The 27,465-nt window shown below is 41.3% G+C and overlaps 1 protein-coding gene and 2 long non-coding RNA genes across 3 annotated transcripts in view; 1 reads left to right on the top strand and 2 right to left on the bottom strand.

Moving 5' to 3' along the window:
* On the bottom strand, nucleotides 1-13,620 carry LOC123366501. Its single transcript, XR_006578109.1, has 3 exons — nucleotides 12,694-13,620; nucleotides 5,728-5,950; nucleotides 1-90 (listed from the first exon to the last, which is right to left on the bottom strand). It is a non-coding gene; the product is annotated as an uncharacterized LOC123366501 (long non-coding RNA).
* LOC123366500 lies at nucleotides 12,899-27,465 on the top strand. Its single transcript, XR_006578108.1, has 3 exons — nucleotides 12,899-12,938; nucleotides 26,202-26,321; nucleotides 27,003-27,465. It is a non-coding gene; the product is annotated as an uncharacterized LOC123366500 (long non-coding RNA).
* VTA1 (vesicle trafficking 1) overlaps nucleotides 18,748-27,465 on the bottom strand; it is a 74,313-nt gene continuing 65,595 nt past the window's right edge. The window contains exon 8 of the mRNA XM_045010023.1: nucleotides 18,748-20,051. Coding sequence (XP_044865958.1) covers nucleotides 19,906-20,051 — 146 coding nt within the window. The 3' untranslated portion in view covers nucleotides 18,748-19,905. The remainder of the gene's footprint in view (nucleotides 20,052-27,465) is intronic.

The raw sequence follows: 27,465 nt of genomic DNA, 5'->3' as shown, positions 1-27,465 counted from the left end.
GTCCATCTTCCCTGGCTTTTATGCTTCAGTGTGTTTGTCATCTGCGTTCCTCTCTCTGAGGGGCATGAGAATTCCATGGGGTCTTCCATTCTGAAATATTTTGTACATGTGACTTTGTTTCACACCTTTAGGGACTGATTTAGGTCATGAGAACTGACACGATTGAAAATGACTTATGTGAAGAATGAGGAAGAGGGGCAGAGCACAGAGATCTCTCTCAATAATGCATCTGAGGCTTACCACTAGATACTCCCTTTTGCTGGTCCACCTTTTAATACTTGACATTTCCTTTGGAAAGGCTTGTTTTATTATAGGTATTTGTACTGCACACCAGTTTACTATACTATTCTTAGAACTCAGTTGTTCATTTTAGCCTCTTGCCAGCTTGCAAAAGATTTGCCATTTCCCCCACTATCAAGTATGCCTATGCCTGGTTTTACTTTATTTTTAATGGACTCATATTGCCTGATCTCCACTGGAAAATCTTTTATGGGGGAACTTGTAGCTCCTTAATTATTTTTTGATTTCATGGAAAGACAGGATTGTTATGTACCTTTCAGTTGATTTTTATGTCTACTTTATTCTCTTTAAGGGTTTCCTTCTCAGAGGCGGTGCTAGCCCATTGGGGCCCCTAAGCAGGAATATTTTTGCTCCCCTCCCCCCACAACACATAATAAAAAGTGAATAGGGAGACTCCTTGAGATGCTTGATGCCCTATCCAATTGTTTTGTCTGCTTATGCCTATCACCAGCTCTGCTCGATTTGTTTAGTGATGACCATCCCTCTGAACTTCTTCATTGATTTCACTGCTTAAGAATCAGCAAACTAAGGTAAAATAAATGTAAGTATTTTTTATTTAGCTTTGGCTGAATAACACAGAGAAGGACTTGAAGGATGATTCAAGGGCTGAAAAGGTCAATGAGACTTGGATTCTTAAGTCACTTTTGAAATGGGACTTAGGCCTTGTCTACACACAAATGTCGTGGTGCTTTACTTTACCAGTGTAGTTAAAGTGGTATGACCCACCCTAGCATGCATGTAGTTATACCAGTATAGCTTACGAAACAGGGATAAACTGGACTGGTATAACGACATGGATACCGGCATCCCTACACTGTAGTGTAGACCAGGCCTTAAGAGTGAAGTCTGGTAAACTTTATAAGATGACTTGTTATGGATATTATAAAATTGCAAAACTCTCACCTGACTGTAATTATTTCTTTTAGGCCTGGTCTACACTAAGGCGGAGGGTCGAACTAAGATACACAAGTTCAGCTATGCGAATAGCGTAGCTGAACTCGAACTACCTTAGTTCGAAGTACTCACCCGTCCAGACGCCGTGGGATCGAAGTCCCCCGTCGACTCCGCCACCGCCGTTCGCGGTGGTGGAGTTCCAGAGTCAATGGGAGCGCGTTCGGAGTTCGAACTATCGCGTCTAGATTAGACGCGATAGTTCGAACTCCGAGAAGTCGAACGCTACACGTTGACCCGGCAGGTAAGTATAGACGTACCCTTATAGAGCAGCACTAGAGATTCAACTATTTGTGGCTAGCAGCTTTTCAGAGGTTCCTTGAAGCGACTGGTATTTTGATGCTGTCCCATGGGGAAGAATTTGCTCATCAGCCTGGTGCTCCATATTCTCCTTTCAAGACTGAGAATTTTTATTTTTTTATTGTCATTTCCAAGAATTACTCGGAGGGACATTTTAAAAAAAATCATTTCCATTTTAATGCTACTCCCCAGGTCTTTTATAGCACTTCTCAATCCATAAATCTTAAAGGGCTTTACCAAGGAGGTCAGTATCATTTGCCTCATTTTACAGATGGGAAAACTGGGCACTGAAAGGGACTTGCCCAAGAAACCCAGGTTTCTGGAGTGCCAATCGAGTGCCCTGTCCACTAGGCCGCACTGAGCTGGGACTAAATGAGAAAAAATAAAAACAACCCCCCCCACCGCCCCATGTAATAAAGATGAAAACATGTCCTTCCCCCAATCTACTGAGCTGGGCTGGGAAGCTCACTGTCTCAGGCTGTTTAGATGTACCCTAAAGGAATTAAGCACCCAAATCATGTTAAATTAAAATGGGACTTGCGTGCCTAACTTCTTTAGGCTCTTTTGGAAATCCAGCCTCAGTCAATAGTTGGCTATTATGTGCACAGGTTGGTTCTTCAATGTCAATAAAATGTCCCATCTGTTATAATTTGACTTTCAAATAAGCCCCGCCAGCCTTATGATTCCATTTTTTTTTATCACGCATGACTATATTCCAAATGGGTTTATGTAGTGCTTGGAGAGCACTGCAATATTGTTGTTTTCAGCTTGGCTCCTTCAGCCTTCAAGGATCCCAAATCCCTTGTTTCCTTTTGTTTCCACTGTACAATATAAATGTTCTGCTTCAGCACACACATGCCAAGAAGAATCGTTAGGCCAAATTCACTCCGGGTATGATAAGATGTCATTCCTCTTATCTCTACAGAGCAGTCCCACTTACACCAGCTTTGAATTTGGCCCATTAAGCATAAAGAGGTTTATGGCATCAAAGTAGCTCTGCTAGCACTCTGGATGAGCTTCTTGTGGAAGAGATTGCTCATGCCGTGTTAGGCAGCCATCCAGTTAAATCCATCATTGTTTGCTCTCTCAGAACTCAATCAGAAAAGCTTTCTTGCAAGTGGCCAATTTTCTGCCAAATAGATTAAAAGTGAGAGCAAACCACTTTTGCAGGTCTTGCATGTGTGTATCTCTGCTGAATAGAAAATGATAATTCTTATAGCCCTTTGAACATTGAATATATTTATATCATCACATTTGTCCAGGAAATGGGGAAACATGTTATTTAACCTTTATATTTAAAGAGCCAGAGTGTCTGGCATGGTGTGGTCACTTTCCACTCCACTGCTGGCAGAAACTGGCCTGAAAGCAGGAGAGGATCATGCCAATGTAAACGGTTTTGCCACTCTCCCTTCCTGCTGCCAACATGACAGAGAAAACAGGTACCACCAGAGTAAGTGTGTCATGGCTGGGATCACCTGCAACCTGCCAAGCCTCAGCTGCATTTCCAGCCTCTTGAATCTGTTTGCAGCCAGCAAAAGCCATCAAGCTACACCAGCCTGGAGTAGACCTGACCCTAAACAGAAGATATGCACAGAAGTGAGCTTTATATACACGGTGCACCATGACTGTGAGTATCTGGTGGGAACTTCGAGGATCTCTTCCCGTTTTGGGTAATGAAGACCAGAGAGGGCTCCCCTTTTGGATCTCACCAGTTAGCCTGAGGGATTATGGTTTTGCAATATTGACTCTGTTCTCACCCAAGATTATGTATGCCAAAGCAAGTAGGCTGAGGGCAAAGACCAGGACTAGCCTATTATTTGTAGGTGACTGACCAACAGGTAGGTATCAGTTTTTAAATTCACATGATAGATGTCTTACTAACCACTTTGCAGAAGCAGTAACACTGAAGAAGTAAGTGGCGAAGAGAGAGGGGTGTGTGTGTGCACACATGTGTGTGCGTAAGTGCTTCCAGGATCAGGGCCTGAATTGTTATGTAGATTCTATTAAACATCTGCAAGGCTGTGGGTCTGTGAAACTATGACAACAGAAGCACTATTGGAGAAATTGCAGTGGGGAAGGACATTGCAACATATAATTTGATTTTGCTCGAAAATACAGAATTATTGACAGACAATTGTCAATGTCACCAAAAACATCATGGAGGTGAGAAATATTAAGTTCCTCCCACAGAAGTCTGCCACAATGCTGAATTAGTGACATAAAACTTTGTAACTATATTACTTCTTGGGAGTCTAAATCTCCCCCTTGTAAGATGACAAGTTAGGCTGCACAGGACATACAGTGAAAATGGAGCTTTGGATTTATTATTTTGGCAGCTTTAGAGCTGTATGGATGTTTGTAAATCAAATTGTGGAACATCTCCCAGCCCTGGATAGGTGGGTAATTTAAACTGAAATTGGACCACGTTGAATTGGATCTTATGAATACTTTCAAATGTTAAGTATCGATGGAATACACTAAAGAATGCTCTATGTATGTATGTTTTAGAATGTATTGGAGACTATGGTATAGGATGTGATTTGTTATTTTATCTGTACTTTATCTGGTGTGCAAATTTTTCATTTGACAGATATGGAATAGGAGTGTTGTAGCACAGGAAAAATCGCAAAGACAAGCTTAACAGAACAGATTGTGTCTTAAAAATGTAAAGTAAGTCTGATTGCTATAATATGAAGGAATACACATTCAATAACGGTGACATTAATAGCAATACTTGAGAGGAATTATAGCAGGTATTCAAACACAAATCACAGAAGCTGTGAATAGCCCTCTGTCTCTTACTTGATAATGGGAAAAATGTTCCATTGGTTGTAAAAGAGTAAATCAAACAACAAATATTGCAAAATGCTTCAGTAGCTGAAAATGTGGACACTAATGAAATGCAGTTTCGAATACTCAAAATCATTAAGAGCTGTGGAAAACTCCCCATTACCTTCTGCTGTATTCCTCTTTACAGAACAATTCGTTCTTTGCCATTACAAATGATCCCTTTGCTGAACACACAGACTTCAGGAAGCAAGACTGACCCAAAACAAAAAAGAAAAGATTAATTCCTATTTCTCCTGACTATTGTAATGTCTAACCTATTTTATATCATCCAGATAATTGCACTACTTACTTTCCCAAGTGGAGACCAGAACCATGAAATGGATAGTTTAACTGCTCTAGAGCTATCTGATTATGCACTGTGGTTTAAGATAAAAGCTATACTCCCTCTCATCACCTCCATGCATTTTTTCTTGCCTTAGACCTCAGTGCTTTATGTACAGAATGTGTATAGAGGGCAAGTGCTGAATGAACTACTGTGATTCTGACAAATGATAAGATATCGTCGGAATTTACAACCTGTAGAGCTTTTTATTTCATGTAAATAATGTCACTATCAACACTGCACCCATTGTCCAGTTTGTTTATACAACACTACTTTGTTTTTCATTATGATAAATTCCATAGAGGATGATAGGTCTAAACCTCAGGATTACTGACAACACCTGGCAGGGTTTATTTGATCTTTCTGAGGTAGATAAATTGAGTATTACATATGAGTCTTTTGTGTGAGCCCTTAAAAAGCTACTGAGGCATTGTATTCTCTCGATAAGACTGAGATCCTATGACAGGTTTTGAAAAGTGGGCTTTGCCCAGATATCCTTGGACAAATTTTCCACTCACACCAGTGTTATGCAGTGTGCTGTTGCCTAGCTGGTTCCCCCTCCACAGCACTGGTGTTGTTTGTATAAAGTGCTCCGGGAGCAAAAGTGCTATATATGCGAAATATTGTCATTTAAATGCCTTTACAGGTGTGACAGATTTTTCCTCAAGCAAAAATAGCAGCAAAACACTTGGGGAGAGGAGCAAATGACAGAAGGCAGCTTAGATCATTATTAGCAATAACAATATATTATGGCACTGCCCAAAAGCCCCAGCCAACACAGCTGAAGACAGTCCCTGTCCCAGAGAGCTTGCTTATTTTTGCTGAAGAGACTTGCATAGAGATTACTGCTTGTAATATTAAGCAGACAATTTGTATATTTCAAACTTGGTGTTTCAACACTTTGTACCCTATTAATAATGTAACGAGATCACGCTCATTCACTAAAAAGAGAGGCTTAATCTTGATATTAAAACCCCACCATCATAATTAGTACCACTTATTACCTTTGTCAACAATCTCTGCAGAGAGGCCAAGAGTTCAATGATTATGAAGAGTGAACCTCACCACTGTATGAATTTATTCTGTTCCAGATTGGGAGCCCACTGGTCCACTCACATGGTGATTCCTGAACTGCTGCTGCCAGTCCTGTATCTTTGCTTATGGCACAGGAATTTCATCTCCAGAGTGGCAGCTTGGCCTCTTCTAGTTCAAACAATGCTAAATTCCCTTGGAAAAAATAGTAAAAATGTATTAGAATTTAGCAATGAATCCATGGCACTGTGAGTGAATGAGAATCATTTGACTGATGAACCTTTTACAAATTTAAATCTCCTATCTAGTGGATTTCTGTTTTTTAAAAATAAGAGCTGAGGGTTTTATTGAGCTTGTATGAACAAGAAAATAGAGAACAACATCACATAATATGCATGCATGCATGGTGAAAATAATATTATATAGAACAGTCACTAGCTAAATAAAATAACTTTATTAATAAACTGTAAAAAGCACAAACATTTTAAAAAGTGTCATTGTTATGAAACTAACAGCTAGATTGTGACTTTGGATACAACCTTCTGCTAGGAATGGTGCATGAACTGCATCACCTCAGAAGAAGCCTTGGGAGGCAAGAGAGAAATTTGAGTAATCTGTTGTTGGTCTATACTAGCAGCAAATTACAACTCTCCTCACTCCAGCTCCACTACACTGGCCAAACAAGAAGGGGTGGAGCCAAGACTCTGTCCATTCCCTGTCTGCATTGGGGAGGAGTAAGTGTCATGCAATGCCTGCTTACACCTGCATCCCTGGGATCAAGGTCTGGGCAGCCTGTGCAGGGGCATAAGGGGAGTTCTTACTGCCTTGCTTGGGCATATAGTCAGAGTCATATTGAAAACATTTCCAAGTACTTAATGGAAACTAAACATTACACCTCTGAATTCCAAAAAGAGAGGTTTTCTGAAGAGCCATCTGTATGGTCTACATCTTATTTGCTCCCAATGCAATACATTCAATCAGACATTCAGTATTGCTCTCTGATTGCATTTAGTAAAGAAACTTTCAAGACCAAAGTAATATATCTAAAATCTTACTTGTTATTGAAGGGAAATAAAATTCCCTGTTGCAAGAGAGGAATAGCAGAATGTGGAGAAAGAGGTGCACAGAGCAAAAAACCTACCTGTCAAATAAGTACACATCATATATGGAAAACTGGCCAGTGCTACAATCTCTGGCACAATACTTGCAGACAGAGCTACGTGAAACTGAGCTGCTTCATTTTGCAGAGGTTTTTACAGATGAATTCATCTAGGAACTAAGAATGTAGCATGTCCGGGAAACTCTATCTAGGGAATCAGTGACTCTGAAAAATATTTGGGGATCATGGTGGATAATCAGTTGAACCTGAACACTCAGTGCGACACTGCAGCCAAACGAGCTAATGTCATCCTTGGATGTATAAAGAGGGGGATCTTGAGTAGAAGTAGAGAGGTTACTTTGCCTCTGTATTTGGCACTGGTGTGAGTGTTTCTGGAATACTGTGTCCAGTTCTGGTGTCCACAATTCAAAAGGATGTTGAAAAATTGGAGAGGGTTCAGAGAAGAGCCACAAGAATGATCAAAGGATTAGAAAACGTGCCTTGTAGTGATAGACCCAAGGAGCTCAATCTATTTAGCTCAATCTAACAAAGAGAAGTTTAAGGGGTGACTTGAATGCAGTTTATAAGTACCTACATGGGGAATAAGTATTTGATAATGGTCTCTTCATTCTAGCAGAGAAAGGGAAAATAAGATCCAGTGGTTGCATGTTGAGGCTGGACATTTCATAGTGGAAATAAAGCATAAATTTTCAACAGTGAAAATAATTAACCATTGGAACAATTTACCAAAAGTCATGGTGGATTCTCCATCACTGGCAATTGTTAAATCAAAGACTTGATTTTTTTTTAAATGAGATCTGCACTAGGAATTATTCTAATTATTCTGGGGACGTTCTATGGCTTGTGTTATACAGGAGGTCAGAATAGATGAGCACAATGGTCCCTTACGGCCTTGGAATTTATGAATCTCTTTTTTTGCCTCAGTTCACTTGAGTTTGCGTCCCCTAAGTGTTCTTATTCAGACAAACCCAAAATATGAAAAGCAAACTTAGCCAAAACATACTCTCAATTTGTGACCACAAATGAGCCCAGACTTTTTCTCAAAGCTCAGTTTAGGTTCATTGGGTTGCCAGTCTTGGCAAGTCTAGTCCAAATTTCAGATACAAAGATTCTGTTAAAGAAAACAACAATGGAAATATCAATAAATTAACCTTGGCATTATAATGGAAGGAATGTTGAGATATGGAAGATATGGAAAAACATAGTATAGGAAGTTATGGAAAAAATTAAAACCAAATACCATTGCAGGAAGAAATTCATCCCTGGTGTAAGACCTGCCAAAGGAGTTACGCCAGGCAAACAATTTGTCTGTAATGTTGCTCAAGAACAATAAATAAATACTTATCCTCTATGGAGAGGGCGTTTCTTCCATCTTCTTCAGACACTCTGTTGGCTGGTTTGGGGAGCAGTGCTTATGGGGTACAGTGAGAACTGAATCCAGCCACCCTCAGCCAGGATAAGGGTGGCTGCATTGCAGGTCGTTTGACTATAGGTGTGGGAGTAATAGGAAAAAAGGGAAGAGGAGAGAGGAAAGTTGTATTCCAGAATAAAACTTCAACAGAGAAGGTCTATATCGTACAAGGTACAGCATGGGATAGGCAGGAAGCCATAGTCTCCCAGGTGAGGTTGCTTCAGCCTGAAACTGTGAAAGCTCAGCTCCTAGGCAAATCCTGATAGCAATAACTAAAGGGATTAATATAAAATATGAGTAAGAGACACAAAAGCCTCTCCCCTATATTACATGCACACTGTGTGTGTGCGCATGTATATAACATCACACACAGACATGCACCATACTGATGATGGAGCTATCCAGGTAATAAATTGCATTTACCATCTACTTTTGACCTTCTCACCTCTTCTCTGCCCAATAATCAGTCTCCCCCAAAACTATTTCAAATTTCCTAACCTCTGAGAGTGTTAAAGCACGTGCCATTTAGAAAAGACAATCAATCTGGCATCAAATTCATTTCTTTCCTTCCTCCCAACTACCCCAGGTTACATTATTCCAAAGCCCAGACAGATAATATTCAATTCTGCAACAAGTGATGTATTTATGGTCTTCGCTTGTAGTCCAAAACAGCTAGAAACCGGTATACCATTGGAGAGAGGAGATTCCAAACTTTCCACTTAGCACCACAGCACTAGCTTCCAGTCCTGCCATGTCCAAGATACTGATGAATGGACGCAGCTTACACGTTTCAGAGGCATTGTTCTGATTACCCACATTCTCAGTGTAACAGCAGTGCATCAGATCAGGTGTGGAAGGTTATCTTTTCAACCACCTGGGCTAGAAATGTCTCATTTTATTATTTTTTTTAATAGGAAAGCTTAAATTTAGCAGAAAATAGCAGGGCCAGAGGAAATTTTTCTGGTACGGCATTATCACCATCTACCAGCACCATCAGAGTATTGATTATTGGAATCAAGCCAAGAGAAATGCAAAAAGGAATGTATCTGCAGTATGGAAACATGTCTGCACTTTCCCAGCCCAATACCTAAATAGTTTTATATGCAATCCCAGGCCTTGTGTACTCCAGGGATTTGCCCTGGTAACAAAGCAGACCGACAAATCTGTGATATGCACTGGCACAGTTTTGTATGTCTTCGCAGACAAAAGTTTGCACCAGTGCAGCCTTCAAGTAGCTGTCCCCAGTGACTAAAAGCTTCAGTGTAGATTAACCTGAATCTTAAGACTATTTTCCCCTTCAACACTTGAATTCAAACATTTTGAGTTCACTTCCAGAGACATCACCTTCTCTTCCCTTTCAAGAGGGTCTGGAAGTTCTCTCTAAATCCCTCCTCCTTCCAAGACTTTCTTGGTGGTTTCCCCCATTATTTCCTCTCTGAATGCTCCATGTCCACCCTCAAAACCTACAGTCCCTCTCCAAGAAGTTGACCCTGCTGCCTCAGTAGCAATCCCAGGATTTAAAGAGTCGTAAGCATATACCTGGAGGCAGAATTTGGCCATAACAGCATACATGCACTTAAGTATGCAGCATCTCTTTGGATGACTAAAGCGAGATCTTGACCAGCTCCTTACATGATCTATCCAATCAGATGTCAATAACAAGCTATTTGGTTTTGTTTAATGTTCACCAGTTCTAACATACATGCCATTATTACTGCCCATATCAGAGGAGGGGTTTAGCTTTCTTTTAAACAGCTTATGTAAGTTGTTCATCAATTATGACTCAGTGATAGGTATGAATATGCAGGGTGCATGCAGGCATCAATAACTGAAAGCCATCCTAGAGGGGTAAACACACTCACAAAAAAAGAATGCTGTGCTTAGCCTTACTTGCTCCGAACCCCACATGGTCATCACTGGAGTCTAATTTTGTTCCTGATAGTTCAAATCCCTGTTCTTGCATTTTCATTTCATTGTTAGTGAAAGATTTTCGGGTCCTAACCTCTTCTTACCTGAAGGAAAAAGGCTGACAAACGAAACTGCTGAAGGTCTGATATAATTACACACACAGATAAGCTGGAAGCCAACGTTCGTGTATTAGACTCTGTTCCAGAAGAATTCTGACCAAGTTTGTTACCTTCCTCTCTTGTTGGGTGACAAACACGCTGTGGTCAGAATTTAAGGTGTGTGTGTGTGTGTGTGTGTGTGTGTGTGTGTGTGGGATAACCACTTAAAAGCTGGATTTATGCAAATCTATAGAACCCTTACAGTGATAACTGTGCATTTTAGGTTAAATGAGTTCTTGAAATGTGTGCATTGTTTATGCATGCCATTACACAAAGTACTACCAGCCAGGGCCGCCCAGAGGATTCCAGGGGCCCGGGGTCTTTGGCGGCGGGGGGGCCCTTCCGTTCTGGGACCCGCCGCCGAAGCGCAGCCCGGTCTTCGGGGCACTTCGGCGGCGGGTCCCGGAACGGAAGGGCCCCCCGCCGCCGAATTACCGCCGAAGACCGAGCTGAACTTCGGCGGCGGGTCCCGCTCCGTCTTCGGCGGTAATTCGCCAGTGGGGGGTCCTTCCGCCCCGGAGCGGAAGGACCCGCCGCCGGCGAAGACCGGGAGCAGAAGCAGCTCCTGCACCCGGCCCCGCAAGAGTTTTCCGGGCCCCCCGGAGGGAGTGAAGGACCCTGCTCCAGGGGCCCCGAAAAACTCTGGTGGGGGCCCCTGTGGGGCCCGGGGCTGGGGCAAATTGCCCCTCTTGCCCCCCCCTCTGGGTGGCCCTGCTACCAGCCACTTAGTGTAATATGGTGTATTTAAACAAAGTTCAATACCAGACAAAAAGTCATGCATATTCTGTACTAATTCTTTTGAAGCCACTAAGTAAAGGTTTGCCACATGTTTAAATGCCTATGGAGCCAACTACAAAGTCACACATAAATCATTCTCCACCCCTCACTTCCAAGTTAAATCAGATTCTAAAACCTTGAATTTTCCTTTGTCTCCACTGTAAAATGAGATTTAAAAAGCAGCAGTTGAGATGGCTGAGTCTTCCACCCTTGTAGAAGTTGTTCTGCAGATAAGTGTATCTGTGGAGTTCTCTCTTATTCTGGCTATGCTTCCAAAAACAAATTAATCCCGGGTGTTAATCCTTTGTGTTCGATAGAATTACATCACACATGGGTTTTGCTCAGGCAGCTTTTCCCTCCATATATTTTATTGTTTTGAAATTTCAAACATACAGAACATCTGTTTTCTATTATTTCTAGCAAGAGACAAACATATCCATTACACTGAAAAATACCAATTCTGTTGACACATATAAAAATTACAGTGCATCTTCTTCTTATTAAAATGTCCACATGGCAGAAAAATAAATGAAACATCCAGTAACAGAACTAACAGAGAGCATACAAAAAGGAAGCAAGGCAGGAGGGAGGGAAGTCCAATATTTGACAGAGGAGAAATTAAAAAGACAAGTGAGGGAAAACATACATTTTGATTATATTGTGAGTAAATGGAGATCTACTAACAGTACATTTCCTAGACACAGATCAGGATATAGGTTATGAAAGATGAAACTGGCTTCACTTTCATACATGGCTCAACTTTACAATCTGGGTTTAGGTTTTTTTTTTCCCATCCATCTTCCTTCAGAAATTTCTGTGCAGAGCAAACATTCCTAAATGAAGTCTTGTTATTGTACATTCCCCAGAGTTTGGCTGGAAAGGAGGATAGCTGTGGAGACCCACTTCATCAATAAAGGCTTTTTAGTGCCAGTACATTCAGTATATGTTCTTTTGCTGAGCTGCAGGACTCCTACCAGCAAAAAATAATAGCACTGTCCTCTATTTTCATTTATTTTTTCTTTCTGCTCTTTTAATTAAGTCTCATCGTAGGAATCAGTAAGAGAGAAATGACAGCACCTTTGGCAGCAGAATTAACATATTGTATAAAATCATCTTATCCTATGTTGCATGGTCCTTGACAGCAAAATTTGGCACAATCAGATTACCCATGAAAAGGTATCTTGATGCATCCATGCAACTTCAAAAACATTTAAGGCAGCAAAGTCTTGGTTTTCTTGGAAAATCTAGTGGAGTTTAGATAAATTGGGAAAAAAGATTCTCTTGATTATTTATTACAAAGTGTCAGAAGTACACAGCACTTTCTAGTAGGAAATAGTCACAAATGAAAGAAAAGCGAAGGCCTCGGCCTCAGTGTTATGGTGGTCTAAAGATAGGTATTAAATGAGAGCCTGCACAGTGGAAGGACTGGCAACACAATGGATCTGGAACCAAAAAGCTCTTTGTCACTAGTCCAGATATATTTCATTACACAAAAGTAATCTGCCTCAGGTGGGATTTGACTCATGCAGCTACCCCACACCTCCAAGCTGCAGTGTAGACCTACCCTCAGTGCGGGGCATCATTTTAACCATCCTTCTCCAAGGGACCATGTTGATTTTGCATAATCAAAACTCAGCTAATCAACTTGACATTTTTCTGAGAGATACTCCGGGAATTATTCTGGGGACATTCCATGGCCTGTGTTTTGCAGGAGGTCAGACAAGATGATCACAATGGTCTCTTCTGCCGTCGGAATCTAAGAACTTTGCAGACAGAACACACAGGAAACCAGCATGTTTCCATGGTACTGTAAGTTATTTTTTATATTATTATTTACTTTACTAACAGTTTAATGATTTACAACTACTGACTAATTTCTTAAAATGTTTTTGAGGGGAGCCTTTTTTTTAATTTTGAGAAGACATTTTTTCAGCCATACTTTACATCAGCTAATTGTCAAAATGGTGCTTTCCAATTTACTTGCTCTTTTTTGTTATACTGAAGGTATATTTAATGTGATTTACACTCCTTTACAGTTGCGTGCTGAGATCAAAGTATATTTACGGACTGGAAGGTGAGCCCAAATTGAACCTCAGAATACTCTCTAAGCTTCCCACATGTGCGTGTTGAAGGACAGCTGGGGGGCTGTGGCCTGACCACTTTTAAGCAGTGGTCCCATACTAAATCAGTGCAGCTGGCAGTTGGGAGCATTGCTCAAACTGTGTGGTTGCAGTACCACTGAAGTTTGACCCAGTCACCCTCTGTGGAGGAGGAACTGGGCCAGACTTCAGCGAGTGGTGTTGCAACCTGGTGCATGGGGTCTCAGTGCCACACAAATTGGTTGTGACCTGATGTACAGGAAGTCTATTCCTGTGTGGCAGAGCACAGGGAAGTCTGCTGAAAACTCCACTCCCTGACGGCACTGACTCACGCATTCTGTGGTAAGAGAGACTCTCTGGCTGAGGGAGATAGCGATTGCAGGGGGAGGAAAGATGGGGATGGGGGGGGAGAGGACAAGCAAGGACAAGAATGGTGTCCCTGCTGGGGGGAGGGATGACTGGAATTCACCTCCCTATGAAGAGATTAGGGTGACCAGACAGCAAATGTAAAAAATGGGGATGGCGGTGGGGGTAATATGAGCCTATATAAGAAAAAAACCCAAAAATCGGGACTGTCCCTATAAAATCGGGACATCTGGTCACCCTAGAAGAGATTGATGCCACTGCTGCTGTTCCTTGCACTGGGAATGGTCATTTCTTGTCTGCCACTTCTCTTTCCCTCCACCTCTTCAAATCCCTTCCTTAAAATCCACATCTTCTGTAGATGTTGATACAAGTGTTGCATAAACAAAACCTTCACAGTACCTCCTCCACTTCATTTGTCACATCCTATTTTTTCTTGCTGCAGTAGCTGGTAAATTCTTCATGGTGTGGACCTCGTCTGTATTCTGTAATGAGCATGTCTATATTACTGGGGGGAGGAGGAAGAAGGGGGTTAGGAAAGAAAATCTGGCAGCCTTTTCTGCTTCCAGCCTTTACATTTTTACAAACTTTTCCATCAGTTGTTGAGCCTGCTATCTCACTTCTGATCTTCTGAGCTAAAGACTCTCTCGCGCACCTTCATGGAGAGCATGAGGTAATAAAACCACAGGCTTTGGCATTTGATTTGAAAATAAATTAAACCCTCAGCAGTTGTTACATCTTGTGTGGTGCGTATGCCGTGGGAAGGAACAATCCAAACAGTAAACAGTGAGGGAAGTGACAATGTATTTGGAATACATGCTGCCGAAATCAGTAAGATTAGTGATGATTAAACATGTAGTAACAATGCCCAGTAGTGTTCTTACATTAAAAATTGTTCTTAGATTGTTAACCAAGCTTAGGCATTTACTCCGATAGACTCATGCTAAAAGCTTTTGAAAAGACATTTTATATTGTCAAAGAGCACAGACTTTTATAGCGCTGGATTCAAGTGTACTCAATTTAATCCTTATACAGTGCTTTATATTTTCAAAGCACTGTGCCAACGTTAAACTACCAGTAAATAATTCTCAACAGTTTTGTGATGTGGTAAGCATACATATCCCCATTTTACAGATGAGATAATTGAGGCAAGGACAAATTAAGTGACTTGCCCAAAATCACTCAAGTTAGTGTCAGGTTTAGGATTGGAATCCCAAGTCTTGATGGCCATGCCTGTCTCGCATCCTCGAGAGCAAAATGCTTCACTCTCTTTAATGAAACCTGCATTTAATCAGCAGTGATCTATGAATTACAAGCTTTCCTAGTGGAGCTTATAACTCACTAGCTTTAAGTGTATTTCTCAGGGAAGGATGTAATAAAGTTGTATTTGGTGTGAGCAGAAAGAATCATTTGAGAATTGAATTAGTTCCATGAGGCTCCATATACCTTACAGAGCTGGCAACCTCCAAGAGTCAAGTTTTAGACCTCACTCAAAAGTTATAATTTCTACCTGCAGAGGCAGATGGCATCAGAAGCTCTCATAGCATTGTGCTTTCTGGCAGAATCTAAAGTTTCAAAACTCAAAGATTCCCAATATCTGTCAACTATGCTCAATTTCAAGGGACATCACTCATTTTATTCCCAAAGTTACCTATGGTCCACATAAGTTTGCTGGCTTCTTGCACTTGTTGTTGAAAGTTATTTACATCAGGAACACAGAATGAGGAAATACAGGTGATAGAAAATGTTTAAACTCAAGGAAGCAATGACACAGAACTTCTGAGCTCTTGCAAAGTCCCTCTATATGCCAGGGGTCGGCAACCTATGGCACGTGTGCCAAAGGTGGCACACAAGCCGATTTTTGATGGCATGCGGGGCGGGCTGAGCCGCTCAGCCTGCCACTGCTCTGGGGTTTACACCGCAAACTCCAGCCAGCCGGGGTCCCACCACCGGTCCCACTCAGCGCCCGCTGAGACCCCAGCTGGCAGGAACCGGTGGTGGAAACCCCAGAGCGGCAGTGGGCTGAGTTCCCTTGCCAGCTGGGGTCCCATTCAGCGCTCACTGCTGACCTGGGTGAAGGAACCCCAGGCTGGCAGTGGGTTGAGACCCCGGCTGGCAGGAGCCGGCAGCTGAAACCCCAGAGCGGGGCTGACAGAGACACTCAGCCCACCCCTGAAACCCAAGAGCTGGGTGGGCTGACCCGCTCAGCCCGCTGCCGCTCTGGGGTTCCGGCTGCTGGCCCCTTGCAGAAATATAATTATGGTTAGGGACAGTTGAATGTTAATTAGTATTACAATGGATTACAAAGGAGTAGTTTTGTTAATTTGGAGAGAGCTCCAATTAATGTCAAAAGGGAACAGAATTATAAGGCTGTACTTCACTCTTTTGTCAGTGGACTGATCACCCACTGATACACTTTCATCTTTGAGTGTACGTATTATTGTAGTATTGTGCAAGTAATAATTGTATGCCTGTTTGCTTAACTTTTTTCTTTAATAAAGTTTGGTTTTCTCATTCAAAGTGTTGTCTTGTGGTCCTTTACTATATAAAATTTCTGTAACTGACCTAGAGGCTCCAACTTGAAAACTAAATTGGGTGTTACTGCAATCTTATCTTTAACAACTTAATATTAATGGAAACATTTAAATATAAAGGTTACATGTGACCTACACTGGTCATCCTTGAAACATTCCATCAATTGGAATGATTGCAGCAATTCTAATGGACTCTCTCCAGAATTGGTAGAGTCTTTCAAAACAGTGGCACTTCTTAAGGGTTCCCACTGTATCATGCAGAGGATTTCTTGCCTTGCAGGTGAATTTCACAGAACTCTTCGAGTTCCTGAACTACAACTACTGCAAGACACTTCCTACCTACAGGACAGGTGGAAGTTTAAAACTTAGAACTCTAAAAGTATTAAGAAAATCAGTGTTATAGATATACCTATGCATAAAATTAATACTAATTAAAACCTTTTAATAAATGTATTTATCTGAAAGTTATTAATAGCAAAAATGAACATAGGGCAAGCAAGGCACTATTTATTTTCTACACTCCTTAGACTGTGGGTTGTTTGCACAAGCTAAGCAGGGTAATGCTTGATTGGCATGTGGATGGAGTCCCCAGATTTATACTTGCAGGCAATGGTGTATGACTCAGCAAGTGACACTCCTGGTTGAGTCAGTATTAACCTAATTCCCAGCACAGTGTTAGAGTGAGCTGTGGGTGGAGGTATCACCTTTCAGAAAGAATGTAAAATGAGTTCATGAACACTTATTAAAAGCTCCCATGCTACTTAAGATCAAGACTGCTTGTTTCATTGCTTGTGGCAAACTCCAATTAGGTTAATTACATTCTACTTACTTAAATCCTCCCTGCAACAGCTGAATATAGCAACTTCACTGCTCCTGAACTGTTGCATAACATTAATATAAACTTTTGAAATAGGTGCAATATTAAGCTAATCCCAGAAATGGCCTTATTTCAGTGGAATGTTCATAAATTGCAATGTTAATCTGTTTGGATGAGAAGCACTAAATCAAAAATATTCATAGAGCAAAATGTTTATTACAAACATTCATTTTTAAGTCTCTCTTTTATTTTGGTTGAACCTAGTTGGGACAAATTCTGCCTTCAGTTACATGGATGCAACACAACCTCTAATGAAGTCAATGAGAACGGCACACAGAATTTGGTTGTGTGTAGATGGAAAAAAAGGTAGTGTGCCAGCAGCACACTGAAATATCTGTAGTAGCTGTGTTGTCAACAATAGCTAATTAAAAATTAGTCCTTGAAAGGGGAAGACCTTTTTTGTACTATAAAATGCCTTGATCTGCTTAAAAATATAAAAAGACTGTTTTGAGTTCAGCGTTAGATTACTTTTGAATTTACAGGCAACAGAATGCTAGAGGATTTCCTAAGAGGGGGTGGGGGAAAATCCATACAAGCAGTTTGATTTAAGAAAAAATGCTACTGAGACCCTAGCAAACAGCTTTGGAAACCTGTTAGTTCAAATCATTTTAAATTTCCATCCCATTCGTAGACACCACACTGAAATTTTCATCTGGTTGGAAAAGCTAAATGCTGCGACTGCTGCCCGCGGCTGCTCTACTAATGATGCTCCTTGGAGACTTAACGTATTTCTTGTAGCCAGAAGCCAGTCCTTCTCCTTCTTGAGCGACCTATAAATTCAGTGTATAGTTCTACTCAATTATTTCCTTCTAATCCATTGCACTGGCTCAATAAATTCTTCCAAGAGAAAACTTATTTTTAATTTTATAAGCCCCGATTAACACTGTACTCGTTTGAGAAACATCGTTAGAACAAAGCGTAACATTCACTTAATTTGTAAGTCAGACCACTAGTAAAACTTAGCTTCTTCCCCAGGGTACTCTGGGGCTTTATTCTTTAATATTTATAAGTAGCTGTGTGATCCTAAGATGAAAAGTGCTATACCAAATTGTATACTTTTACAGTCATTTCTAGACTGCAACAGGTTTCTCTAGGTTGATAATTCAACATATTTTTCTTAAAATCCAGCGTTTCTAGTGACAATAAACCCCCTTCATTTTATATACCGGTATATATGGAAGAATTTACCAGTAGTTTAGTATGATGGTGAGAAGGGCTTGTTCAGCAAACTGAAGCATCTCTGACCTGCCTGAAGTACTATAATGAACCATGAGCCCGTTGTGGAGAGCTACAGAAAGTTATTGTCAGTAATGTTTCAGAATTGTTTGTTCTAAACTTGCAACAATGTCCCTTACACAGACAAACATTGTCTAAACTGGGATTCTATCCCATAGTGGGAAAATGTAAGAATGAACTTGTTTTATGTATTAATTTGTACTAGGTTAAAATGTTTAAGAATACATTACAAATGATCACACTACCTTTTCAAACATGCTGTTGTACAGAGCTTGCAGTCTTAACTGGATGTGCTCTGTGCACCAGATTTTACATACCATTAGGCTGCTTTTATGTACTTTAAATAACAGCTATATTTCCATCCCTGGAAAATAGTGTAGGCATGAACAGGTGTGCACATCTGATTTGGTATTTTGTAAAGAATAACGTCTATCAGGTTTCACTGGTATTCAAAGATGTATTATACAAATAGACAAACTTCTATAGTGTACTCATTTAAGGCTGTCATACTAATTTAAGAATCTTTTATTCACTTATTTTTATACAGCATGGATGGAGTTTTAACAATCAATAGCTCCACAATTCCCCAGGACAGAGCTTATAAAGTGTTCAGAGTTCAAATTCCAAAATATTTTAATCAATTCTAGAATCCCCAGTGTCTCCACAAGCAAGTAAGCAGGGGAGGATGCTCGGTTGCACTAACATTAGAGATGAACCTGACCTGCAAAGTTTGGATCTAAACAGAGACTATGAAGGTGTCAAAGTCAGGTATTTGGTTGAGGGGTCATTTGGCTGGTGAAAGAAATGGGGCAGCTGTGAAGCTTAAATCCACGCTGTTAGGATCTGGGGTCTGGGCTCATCTCTGGTTAACACTAGTACCACCTTCTTTTAACAATCCTTAATACATAAAATTTAAATTGCCCATGCAAAATGAGTAAGAATCAGTTACCAAAACCAATATGTAGCAGTTCACACACACACACACGTTTTGGGTGTGAGGGGGGAGGAAGGGGAGGAGCTTCTAAATGTCTTTGCCCAAAGCTTCAAGAAATGGACATTCCAGTACAATAAATTATCAATTAAATCTCAGTATTCTTCTTTTCAAGCCTCCCACCTTTAACTTGGTCTCAGATAATACCAAAACAATAGGACTTTTCTCGATGTACATTAAGATAATTTCATCATCCATCCGGCCCCACACTCCTGCTATCTAAATTTCAATAGAAAAGCCCTAATTTTTATTTCCAGTCCCAAAGCCATTTTTCATTTTAAATTTTATTAACAGTGATAAATTCAGATTCAATACCAGTAGAGCACATTACTTTGTTTTTCCAACATGGTAAAGATAGATTCTGTGTTTTTCCTTAAACATTCTAAATGTTGTAACATTAATTCTAACTCTTAAGCAGTGTTCAGAGTGCATTCTCCAGTATCTTGATCACATCACTGCATCCATATGTTTCCAGTTCCACTGTGTGGAAAATGAAAACTGGTTGAGCTTGCTGATTAGTGCTACCTCAGGGATCTGATACTGAGACACAGATTTCATTGTCATGGTCAATGGAATTGAGAGCTTTCATGTAACTGTGTCCCCCTAATAGGCAGAAGGTAAAGTAATGGATTGTTAGTTCTTTAGGCAAAATACATGAATCTGTTGGACAAAGGTGTCATTCTCTGCCTGTAGTCAGTAACTTGAGGGCCTTCTGTAGATTCTGCACAGCAGTGCTCACATCTTCATACTGCAAAGCACTGCCAGCATATTTGCAATATTTCTGAGCTCTTGCGAAGTCCTCTGGTGTCAAACGGACTTCCCCTGCAAAAACAAGATAATTAAAAAGTAAAAATATAAGAAAAATTCAGGCCTTAATCTCATAATGTTTTACTTAAAATGTTTGAAATCGTCTGTTTATATTAACAAAGAGCATGAGAAGAAGTGCTGGTCCTACTCCGTTATTGTTAAGTTCATTTTTATATATAATTCTCAGTTTCTTTCGTGTCATTCTAATATTATATGGGGACCTTCAAAATCTGGACATTTACGTGATCCAGTGCCTTTTATGAGTAAACCAATACCTTTGAGAAAGATCTGCCCTTTATCTGAGGTAGCTCAGAAGAGCTTTCACACTACAGTAAGTTAACTGTAATCATGTTACAACCTGCATGAAACAAGGACAGTGGCTTATGTGTTTATTGTGTAACTGCTTTACTCTCAACATGGAATAATACACTCACAGCTGAAGCCAATCTCTCCCTGTCTGTATAATCTTCCAGATACAGAAACATCCCCTATTGAGATATTTGCACAAATACTACATTTCTACTTTTACCTACTGAGAAACAGACTAAAGCATTTGTCCCAATATTATCAACATATCTGCAATATTTTCAGTCTTATAATCAGAGAAAGCAAGATCGTATTTTTTGTAATGCTGACAAACACCAGCCAAAAGCTTTCTCAAAACAAACCCAAACATTGATCTGTACAAACTTCTCAAACACACACACACTCCTACTTTTCAAAAAAATGTTCGAGACGTAAACCCTGATTCAGCAGACCAGCATGTGAATAGTTCCACTGATGTGCTTAAAGTTAAGCATGTGCTTAAAAGCACTGCATCAAGGGCTTAACCAATTCAATGAAAGTTAAGGCTAAAGCCCATATAAGCCATATAATTTAGGGCCAGATTCTGAAACCTGTACTCATAATGAATAGTAAATTTTACCCTGTAAATAAGCCCACTTCTATCAATGCTACTCAAGGTGAAAAATGGTGGTCGTTAGGGAACTACTTTGGCATATTCACCAGAAGATTTTTGTTTAAAAACCATGTGTTATATTGGACGTTAATATGAATTATTATAAAAGCATGGGCAATTTATAATAAGCACCTATTATAACAGGTCATAATATTTTACTATTTAAAATGAATATTTAGCATTCATTTCTTATACGATGGGGGTTTTAATAACAGAAAACTTGTTTAAACTCAGACGTTGTAAACTTAATTCTTTGAATGTTTAAACATGAATATAAACATATTTTTATGAGTTTTATCGTGTACAGTTCTGTTCAGCTGGATCTCCTTTTCTGAAACTCACAAACTATGTAGTTGCTGATATTATGTGTTTACTTCATAATCTCAGTTGTTTACTTATCAATAAATGTTTCTAAGTACCCATTATATTTCCTTAGACAGCTGATTTTGGGCAAATAAAAAAAATGGAAAGATAGTAAATATTAAAAACTAAATATCTTTGTTAATTTTCTAGTAAGAGCTAGGTATTATTAATTATTATTGTTACTCCATTTCACCAGGAAAATACATTTTATGGTTGTTGTATTCTGTTTAAACAAGTTAAATCTACAGTATAGATTTTTGGTTTGTCAATTAATAGAAATAGTTTAGTGGACAAAATCTAATACAATTTTTAAAGCTTGTTTTAAAATTTTTAACTTCAGTTTAACCTTATTTGGATCTGATTCATATGTCCTGGATGAATAATTACCAATGATTTTTCAGATGATTAAGTTAAATAATGATTTAAGTATCTATATTACTATAGATGGACAACATATCAGCCAATCAAAGCAAATTATAAATGAGATTCTTTTGGGTTCAATTTTGTTATATGGCAAGAAGTCAGCATATACAAAACAGCCAAATCCAGATGATAATTACCACTGTCGTACAGTGCGGAAACATTTAGTATCATTGAGATTCACCAGTAAAAGCATGTCAGTGAAACAACCAGCCCTCCAAAACAAACAGCATATGACCAGGAAAGAAGTTCTGGAGATTTAATTTTATCCAAAATGAAAACACACTCCATACCTGCACCTACTTTCATCTTCAAAATATAAAGCCTAAGACAGAATAGCTGTTGAATATTCTGGCATCTGGCACCTGTCAAACCTGTAAGATTACTGTATAATGGCAGTGTACTTTAGTGAATCAGATGAGCCAGTTTACGCCTTTTTAAAAAATATACTTGTACATAGATGGTATGTATACATTTGTCCATATTTCATAGCCCAAGTGACATTTAACTGAGTCAAACCAGTTGGGCTGAATTCCATCACCACACTGGGCTATACGTATGAAAAGTAAAAGAAGAACAAGTTCTCCTCAGACATTTTTTCCTTCATATTATGATGCCAAAAGAAACTAGAAAGTCATTCTTTAGAAAATAGACAAGGCATCATTCCAGTATTCAACTAATTTACTGGAAGAAAGCCTAAATTAACCAACCTAATCTTATTTTTACAGCACCAGCTCTATTAATGTTTTGTTGGCATAAAGTCTTATTTTTTATGACGCCTCCTTCAGATACCACCATATCAACACTTTAGGAAAAGGTTCTAGCAATTTTAATTTATAAACCAAAGTTTACTCAGTAAGGGCCTCATCCTATATGGTGCCGAGCAGTCTCAACTCCTATTAAAGTCAGCAGCTCACAATGGAGAAAGAGTATAGAAAAATGTCAACTGTAATTTTCCTGAAATACTTTAAAAAGTATCTACTTGGAAATGATGTGGAGAAAAACTACAATATTTGTAGTTATTTCAAAGCTGTCATTTAGATGGCCTGTCCATTTAGTAACTAATTAATTTCAACCTATATAATTTAAAGGCAAGAAAAATATTGACACATGGGAAAAGCTATGCGGTACCAATCCTGAAACAAACTGGACTCTGTATTAATCCAAAAATAATATTAGTATAGTAGTTGTATTCATTACTGAAATTTGATAGTCATTTGCAATCCAAAGCTAACTTCCACCAGCTATGATTCTTTCAGCTCAGCAATTAGGAACATGATGCAAAAATTGAAGAGCATTTTGAGGAGGGTTAAGAAAATCATGTAGTGAGAAAGGAAAGCAGTTTTTGAAAGAAAAACAATTGATATTTTACACAATATACAATTTATTATTTAAATTGCTACTCAAAACTTGGACAAGTTTAAATAAATTGGTTTAAAACCACACTTTTAATGAAACCAGTGCACTGTGTGTGTAGGCAAGCCCTTAGATATCGTCTACAGAAAATCAAAGCAGTGACGGTAATTAAAATTATTAGTATGTGTTAGCAGTGCTTTAACCATTCTTTAAAATATATGAACAATGCACTAATTGGAACCAAAATTATTTAAAGGAGTGAAAGTTTCTTTTCCTATTAAAAAGAAACAGTCAAGATATTCAAAATGTAACTAAACTGAACTTATTTTTAATATATCATTTAAATTAATAGATTCATAGATTCCAAGGCCAGAAAAGACCACTGTGATCATCTAATCTGCTCTCCTGTATAACACAGACCATAGAACTTCCCCAAAATAATTCCTCCTAGAACATATCTGTTTTAAAACCAAGAAAAAATGGTTACGTCCCTTTTGTAACTGTTGTTCCTTGAGATGTGTTGCTCACGTCCATTCCATTCTAGGTGTGTGCGCACTCACGTGCGCGGCTGTCAGAGATTTTTGCCTTAGCGGTACCTGTAGAGCCAGCTGTGGCGCCCTGTAGAGTGCTGCGCTCATGCCGCAATATATCAGGCACCACCGACCCATGCCCTCTCAGTTCCTTCCTGCCAATAACTCCAACAGAGGGGCAGGAGGGCGGGTAGTGGAATGGACATGAGCAACACATCTCAAAGATCAACAGCTATGAAAAGGAGGTAACCGTTTTTTCTTCTTCGAGTGCTTGCTCAAGTCAATTCCATTCTAGGTGACTCGCAAGCAGTATCAATGAAGGTGGGCTTGGTGTTCACAGTCGTGCAGCTTGTAGCACATTCTGCCAATGCCAGCGTCATCTCGCGCCTGCTGAGTTCAGTGCATAGTGCGACGTGAATGTATGAATGGATGACCAGATGGTGACCAGACAAATTTCTTGAATCGACATCTGAGCCAAGAAGGCCGCCGAAGATTCTTGCACTCTAGTGGAATGAGCTGTCACGATTGCTGGCGGAGGCACCTTTGCCAGCTTGTAGCAGTAGTGGATGCAGGCCGTGATCCAAGACGAGATTCTCTGGCTGATACCAGGCAACACTTCATCCTGTCTGCGACAGCAATGAATAATTGCGTTGACTTACGGAATGGCTATCAATAAGAAGGCCAGAGCCTGTCTGACATCTAGAGTATGCAAGTTGTGTGCCTCATCTGATGCATGAGGGTTTGGGCAGAGGACTGGTTAGTAAATGTCTTGACCAGTGTGGAACTGAGAAATGACCATGGACAGAAAAGCCGGATGCGGACGCAGCTGGACTTTGTCCTTGCAGAAGACAGTATAAGGCGGCTACGACGTGAGTGCCCTGATCTCGTACACTCGCCGGGCCGAAGTTATAGCGATCAAGGAGGACACCTTCCAGTAGAAAAGCAGAAGGGAGCAGGAAGCTAAGGGTTCAAAGTGGGGGACCCATGAGCTTTGAAAGCACAAGATTCAGGTCCCACGGCGGGACCAGGTCCCGGACATGCAGGTACAGGTGCTCTAGACCTTTCAGAAACCGCACTGTCATGGGATGGGTGAAGATCGACCTGCCCTGAATCAGATGGCAGAATGCTGAAAGGGCCGCCAGGTGTACCTTGACCGAAGACAACGACAAGCCCTGAAGCTTAAGATGCAAATAGTCCAGGATGTTATGCAGTGGGGACTCCTCAGGGTGAATGTGCTTGTCCGAGGCTCAACATGTGAAGTGCTTCCACTTTGCTACATAGCCCTGGTGGAAGGCTTCCTGCTGAGCAGCAGGACCTGTTGGACCGCAGCAGAGCACTCCCGCACTCCTGTTCACTTAGTAATGCAGCAGCCACGCTGTCAGGTGCAGCGACACCATGTTCGGGTGCAGCAGATTGCCATGGTTCTGCGACAACAGATCCAGTCAGAGAGGTAACTGCATTGGGTCGGTCATCAAAAGACTCAGCAGCTTGCCAAACCAGTGTTGGCAAGGCCACACCAGGACTATCAGGATGACAGACACTTTGTCTTGCTTTATCTTTAGCAGGACACTGTGGATAAGCAGCACCAGTAGAAAGGTGTACATCAGCGTTCCTAACCATGGAATCAGGAAGGCGTCTGACAGGGATCCCTTATCTCTGCCATTCAGAGAACAGAATATGTGGCACTTTCTGTTCCGTCTGGATGCAAACAGGTCCACTTGGGGAGTCCCCCACCTTCAGATGATCAGGCTGACCACCTCCGGATGGAGGGACCATTCATGGTGAGATGAGAAGGTCTTGCTGAGGTGATCTGCGAGGACATTCTTGGTTCCAGGTATGTGGGCGGCCACCAGATGGATGGATGCCACATGCAAAAGTTCCAGAGACTGAGCGCCTCCCGACACAGGGCCAAAGACCTGGCACCACCTTGTCTGTTGATGTAATACATTGTGGCCGTATTGTCTGTGAGGATCTCCACCACCTTGCTTCTCAGGTGGGGCAAGAATGCCTGGCAGGCCAGGTGCACTGCCTTGAGCTCCCTGACATTCATATGAAGGGCTATATCACGCTGCATCCAGCAGCCCTGGGTGTTGAACTAGCCCAGGTGGGTCCCCCAGCCCAGGTCCGATGCATCCGAGACCAGGGTGAGTGACAGTGCTGGAGACACAAAGGGAACTCATTGCAACACTGGCTTGGGGTCTAGCCACCAGTCCATGGATGAGAGGATGTGGTTTGGTACCATGACCACTCAGTCCAGGGGATACCTGCGTAAACCATTGCCAGCCACGTCTGCAGGGGTTGCAAATGAAGCTGGGTGTGACTGACCACATACGTGCATGATGCCATGTGGCACATCAGTCGCAGTCATGTGTGGGCCATGATGATTGGATGCCTCCTTATATGGGCTATGAGATCCGACATGGCCTGAAAGCGTTCTTCTGGAAGGAAGGCTCTGGCTTGTGCGGCGTCAAGAACCGCTCTGATAAACTCTAGGTGCTGGACAGGTGTTAATGTGGACTTTGCTATGTTTATTAACAGGCCCAGATCACTGCAGGTGGAACGCACCAGATCGAGGCTTCTTTGCACCTGCTCCGGAGACCTGCCCTTGATAAGCCGGTTGTCGAGATACAGAAAGATCTGGACCCCCCAATGTCTGAGGTAAGCTGCTACTGGCACCACGCATTTCATGAACACCCTGGGGGCCGAGGACAGGCCCAAGGGTATCCCTGTGATCTGGAAGTGGCCCCTGTCCATTATAAAATGCAGGAAATGTTTGTGTCCCAGGAATATGGAGACATGGAAGTATGTGTCCTTTAAATTGAGAGCAGTGTACCTGTCCCCCAGATTCAGAGAGGGAATAATGGAGGCCAGGGAGACCACGCAGACCCAGGATGGGTCTGAGGCCCCCCAGGGCCTTTGAGATTAGTAAGTATTGGAATCCTCTTCCTTCCATTTCCCAAGGAACCACCTCCACAGCCCCCAACTGCTGGAGCTTGTTGACCTCCTGAACCAGGAGTTGCTCGTGAAAGGGGTCTCTGCAGAAGAATAGGGAAGCAGGGGGGAGGCAAGGAGGGGTATCCAAAAACTGCAAGGTATAGCTTTGAGCTACTATGTCCAGGAGCCTGCGGTCTGATGTAACCTGCGACCAGGCTGAGTGGAAGGCACAAAGGCAGTTGAGGAAAGGATGGGCAGGATCCGGCTGGATGACTAGGGCCTCGCTGTTGAGCGCACCCACAAAACAATTGCTTTTGGCCGCCCTGGTGTTGGTGGGTCCGGGCTGGGCAGGTGAGTGGGAGGAAGAAGGGCAGTGATGGCTAAACTGAGCGTCCCTTCTTGCAGATCCCTGCTGGGCTTGTCAAAGCCTTGATGGCGGCAGAGGCCAGAATGGCTTTCTGGCAGACTGCAGGGTATGTATGCCCAACGAGTGAAGGGTAGTCTTAGTGTCCTTCAACCCATGTAGCCTGGCATCTGTCTGATCGGAGAACAGTCCAACTCTGTCAAAGGGGAGGTCCTGAATCGAGGCCTGCATCTCCTGGGAGAGGCGCACTGTTTGGAGCCAGAAGCTGCATTGCATGACCACAGCCGATGTGACCACCCACGCTGCCAAGTCCCATGCCATTTGCAGGGAGCATCTGGCTGCTGCGGTACTGACCTCTACCAGGGTGCCAAACTCTTGAGCCTCACCCTGAGGAATGGAATCCTGGAACTTTATAAGACTGTGCCAAAGACTGAACTTGTATTGGCCAAGCAGGACCTGATGGTTCGCCACCCGGAATTGTAGGCTGTCTGTTGAATAAATTTT

Source organism: Mauremys mutica, chromosome 3 (assembly GCF_020497125.1).
Source record: "Mauremys mutica isolate MM-2020 ecotype Southern chromosome 3, ASM2049712v1, whole genome shotgun sequence".
In the NCBI taxonomy this organism is placed as follows: Eukaryota; Metazoa; Chordata; order Testudines; family Geoemydidae; genus Mauremys; species Mauremys mutica.
The sequence above is the reverse complement of the archived record's forward strand: the minus strand, read 5'-3'. Positions and strand labels throughout refer to the sequence as shown.